This window comes from Zophobas morio, unplaced genomic scaffold (genome assembly GCF_036711695.1).
Source record: "Zophobas morio isolate AGI-343-1 ecotype UQ-CSIRO unplaced genomic scaffold, CSIRO_AGI_Zmor_V1 ptg000004l, whole genome shotgun sequence".
Lineage (NCBI taxonomy): Eukaryota > Metazoa > Arthropoda > Insecta > Coleoptera > Tenebrionidae > Zophobas > Zophobas morio.
The window spans coordinates 17,004,161-17,009,055 of record NW_026972109.1 but is presented as its reverse complement, the minus strand read 5'-3'; the positions used below and the strand labels follow the sequence as shown (position 1 = coordinate 17,009,055).

The window sequence follows — 4,895 nt, the reverse complement described above, 5'->3', positions numbered from 1 at the left end:
AAGTATATACTTAGAAATTGAGAATATCTACATTTTCCCCCTTGATTATAAGTTTTAAATATATCTCATATGATCCACACTTAATAATTTAATTTAAAAATAGAGAGCTGACTGGTATGAAATATTGGAAACGCTTTAAGTTTATTGTAAACGTCAGTCAAATTTATCCATTTATTCCCTGCAGATTTTTGATGACGCCATCTCAAAATTGTACTAGATAAATCTTACTTAAAATCTAAAAAATATTGTGAATCTACATTTGTGTTTTATCAACGTACCCATATTGTTTGCAGTTGCTTATACAGGAAGACTCAAAAATATAATGAAATATTTGTATTGATTAAATCAAAAACGACTTACTTCTTTTTTTAATCTGGGAACAGTGTATTGTTGTTATTACTTTTAGTATGTTCTGTACCTATCAACATTTATATTTTATCCTTAATAAGTTGATATTAACACAACAGTCTACAATTAGGACTTGTGAAAGAAACAAAACATTACTTTATACATTTTCTGCATTATTTCAAACCATGAAATTTAACATTTTTTTTCCTTTATTAGAATCAATCAACAATTATTTGCTTAAATTTTCTATAATTTTTTGAATTTTATCAGTATGATTTTTATTTTTTATTTACTCTACAATCTCTAAAACAGTTTACAATTCGACAACAACTTGATCACTACATTGATTTCAGGCCTGGACAATCAGGTACACACACGTATCCCCGAGCTCTGTCATACAAATCTCCATACAGCCTTTGAAGATCTCGATAAAGCTCTGCTCTTGTTGCTTCCTTCGGACACTCGCAACAGTCACACCTAAAACATCACCCTAAACTCCCCAACAAACCAATTTCCTCAAACTCACTCATATTCATGGTCATAACACGACCACTCCACCGATCTAGGAATCGAACTCAGAGTTTGTGTAAGTTTGGCATGTAATTTCTCAGCTAAACTAGGCTTCTTTTCCGTACAAGAACAAATCTTCTTGCACTGTTCCGTATCAGATGCGTTAAAGTCAGCCGAATCTGACTTATCGTCATCTGTGGCAAAAGCCACTGCACGGCAGCACTGGCAGGGACCTGCTCGTCTTGGGTCCTGACGCTTGAGATTATCGTCGTAGAGAGTTGTTCGAGTTTTAAGCTTTTCCTGAAAAATAGTGCGAAATTCTTGGTGGATGAAATGATAATAAATACTTCTTTCTTTGGTTGTGGGGGAGGGGTTGGGTCAAAGTAGCCTCTGTATTTGCAACAAACTGGACAGAAGTTCTCTTTGTGTCCGTTGCCGCAAGAACACATCCTGAGTGAACAGAAACAATCAGTCTGTCTGGCAGTTAAGTCTGATTTTAGTTTTCTTGTTAGATCTAGTTTTTTTCTTTCTTGGCTTTTTGATTGCCTACAACTTCAAGGAGATTGAAATAGTTCTAGAAATTAATGGTTTGTAGTTCCAAGTTTTATTTGGCCAAAATTATCCTGTTTAGACGCCAAATTAACCTTGGAACAAAACTTTGATAGTAGCTTCTATAAACCGACCTGCAGTACTTTCCCTCTAAGTCATATTGAGGTTTTCTCAAAATTAAATCATCTTCAGCTCTTCTATAGCAAAACGGTGGCCTACTCTTAACCGACTTAAACGGTCGTTTTCGCCTAAATAAATAGGAAAAATAATTAAAATTAAAACAAGTGACTACGAAGTACCTGCTATAAGCTACAGAATGGCAAACTTTTCTACATACATTTCTTCGTGGTTTGTGAAGTGTGGACATTAATACTTTTGGGTTAACTACAACCTGACTTGAGCTAGGTTTCGTGCACACACACAAAGTTTCCTCGATTGTTGTTTTCGTACTAACTTCAACTTTTGGTGCTATCGTTCCCTGTGGAACAAAATATCAGATGTAAAAACTTAATTGTGTAACTTTACCGGAAACGTTTTTGATGGGTCCATTAGCAAGTCTAAATCGACACCTGCTATTGATCCACTGACTGTAGAAGGATATAAAAGTTCGTCTAACGTTGTCTGGAACGAAGCTAGAATGTTGCCAATTTCGCAGTTTTGCCACTGGACCAATTCAATGTATAGCCACTGATCGTCTACAACAATTTCCTGTAAACATGAACCTGATATTTATAAAACTTACGAAGTTCTTTCTCAAGCTCGTTGAGTTGGTGTTTAGAGAAAAAAGTTTTATAAAAAATGAACTTTTCATTACACTGGATAGGAAAGTTGGGCTTGTAGCACGCGGTTTGAACACATGAGTCTAACATATATATTTGGAGGGATACTTTTCCGTTTGAACACAACCAGACACCGGGACATGTTACCTAAAATTGGTAGCGTCTGATGAAAGTAGGTCAAAAGGTGATACTTACAGCTTGAACGTCGAGTTCTACTTGCACGAGGAAAGCTTTTCTTGACATTATTAGACGAGTAAAACAAAAATAAATATCACATTTTTCGACTTAGTATTATAAAAGATTTTATTAGAAAATAAAAAAATGACAAGTAAATGTGTATATTGACATTGGAAATTTTGGATAAGTTTTGTGTCAAGCGAACGCGGTTGTTGCTAAGACACCATCGATTTAATTTGGTGGAGGTGCCGGGATATGAAATTGAAAAAAATGTGTGTGTGGGGAAAAACGTTGCATAAAGTTTACAAGGTTTTTCGCGTCTAGATTACAATAATCTATTTTACCCAATTTATATGTATGAACGAGTATCTAAAACAATGGTAAAAAAATAAACAACAATAATAAATTGCTTTCCGAAACTACTTGCTAAATAATTACGTATTTAAAATTTAATTAGATAAGTTAAAAAAATTTTAATCGTGTTTAAAAATGAACGATTTTATTTATGGCGTTGTAAAACAGTTGTCTGTATGACCGCTGTACGGTGGCGTCCTCATTCTCACTTTTGTTTTCGTTATAGTGCCATCTTCCGGCAAAGGCTGTTTTCAAACAGTAAAAAGCTGTAATCATTTCTACAAGTGTTGAAGTACTGATGAGAGATGGCTTCTGGTCGTAATTTTGTTTAATATAGATACACAAACTAGTCGATAAAGCTGCTACAATACTACCACTACTAGTAGTACTACTTTTACTACTACCTAACAACTACTTCATTGGTTTGTGTTCGATTTCTGAAGATTTAAGTTTTCTAGTAAAGAGTAGGTAGTTCTTTTAGCTCTTATAAAATGAGAAATGCTAACAGATAGGGACCAAATATTAAGAGAAAATATGTTCGTAGGCATTCTTATATTTTTAAATATTTTTAATAGCAACAGTTCTAAAAAAAATGTCTAAAGTTATTTAAACAGAACCCATCACCACATGTCAGTGCTCTTATACTGGTGTAAAATGTGATGATGCAATTTGGATTTTTTACGGAAACCGGATGCGTAGGGAAAAAATCAAGGCGGACTCATAAGCCACAAATATAGGAGTATGTTATTTTATACAAATTAAATGGCGTTTACTGAACAAAATTTTGAGGGCACATCATTAAATTGTTGGTACGGATGATTAGGCCAATTTTGGTAGTGACAGACTAAACCGAGAGACTTATTTTCGTACTCTAGGTGTCACGAAACGTCCAAAAAACGTGGAAGTTTGTAGTAGCCCAATGGCTCGTGAAGAAAAATAAAGTTATATTACTAAAATGCAAACACCTTTGCAACACGAATCATATTTTTAAACATTTATTTCATAAATTTTTGTGATATGATGTGTCACTAGCTTTTTAAAGGGGATAGATTATTAAATTATTTTTACTGCTTTATGCCAAAATTTAACATTCGGTGGATTCTAAGACAAAATTTTGCTTTTACATTTTTATTCGAATGACTAGTATTGTGTACCATCAAAAATATCAATATATTATTAAGCCACTGTACATCATCCTGAAAAATTTATTTTTACATCAGCTTTAAACATTAATAAATAGTTTAATAGTTATTTTATTGCTGTTGATTTTTTACCCGTCGGATGCATTAGCACCACAAATTTACAAAACAGCGAATTAAAATGTTATAAATTATAAATAAGTTTTGAACTTATTTACTCATTAGATTTTTAGGCCACAAAGTTTAACATCCAACTATATTGATTTAGAATGATTTTATCAGAAAATTAGGTAATTAGCGAGATTTAACAGAAATTCTGGATTGAGCTGAATTATTTGAAACAAACAAATGTAAAATTCAAAATATCAACACAGACGACAGAAAGACAACAGATGACAGACAGACGACAGACGGACAACAGACGGACGGAAATGGGAGACCATTTTTTCCTATCCTAGGGATCATGAAATTTATATAAATTACAATATTACAGTATGTGTCAAGCTTGAATGTTTTAAATAAAAAAGCTTCTGTTTTAATTATTTTTTTTATCATTAGCTTCCACATCAATTCAAACGTACCATATTGTTTTTTATAACATAAGTAGAAATTTATAACTGTTTCAATTGTGGACTTTGTTTATTTTCATTACTAATGCAAACCACAATAATTAATTGTAAACAAGCTTCACTGATCTACTCAACTAAATTAACCATTTAATCTCCTTAGACGAGGTACATACGATGTTGTTTCTGCTGGAACTAAACAAACTTTTTGTATTTCCTACATAACATTTACGAATGTGAGTTTATCAGGCTAAGTAAAGTTCGTATAATTAGTTATCACTACATCAGAATTACAACAAATTTTCCCTTTTTGACTATTATGTATTTCTGGAAAATTTATAACCCGGGAAGTCAAGGCAAGACTAAAATGATATTATACTGAGTGCTGACACCAAGTCCTGTGGGTATAAATTGATGTACAACTAGTTACAAAACAAAACTACGTTCATTCGACCATAGTAAAGGCATATTTG

General features: G+C 32.8%; 1 protein-coding gene across 2 annotated transcripts; it reads right to left on the bottom strand.

The window, feature by feature from the left end:
• Positions 1–623: 623 nt before the first annotated feature.
• On the bottom strand, positions 624–2,531 carry LOC135135345 (uncharacterized). Of its 2 annotated transcripts, none has more exons than XM_064064375.1 (8): positions 2,382–2,531; positions 2,150–2,333; positions 1,933–2,102; positions 1,707–1,885; positions 1,542–1,655; positions 1,206–1,410; positions 875–1,158; positions 624–825 (listed from the first exon to the last, which is right to left on the bottom strand). In XM_064064375.1, exons 1-8 carry the CDS (start codon positions 2,427–2,429, stop codon positions 687–689), a joined length of 1,323 nt encoding a protein of 440 aa, XP_063920445.1. In that variant the 5' UTR covers positions 2,430–2,531; the 3' UTR covers positions 624–686. The 2 variants fall into 2 exon arrangements, with proteins under 2 accessions (XP_063920445.1, XP_063920451.1); XM_064064381.1 differs by having other exon boundaries at positions 875–1,152.
• Positions 2,532–4,895: the final 2,364 nt, after the last annotated feature.

Excerpts from the sequence above, each read along its gene's own strand:
- LOC135135345 (XM_064064375.1), bottom strand. The coding sequence starts at position 2,429 with ATGTCAAGAAAAGCTTTCCTCGTGCAAGTAGAACTCGACGTTCAAGCT. Across the intron at positions 2,103-2,149 it reads CGAGCTTGAGAAAGAACTTC|ACGATCAGTGGCTATACATT; the intron begins GTAAGTTTTATA and ends AAATTGTTGTAG. Across the intron at positions 1,159-1,205 it reads CCCCACAACCAAAGAAAGAA|GAAAAGCTTAAAACTCGAAC; the intron begins GTATTTATTATC and ends ACTATTTTTCAG.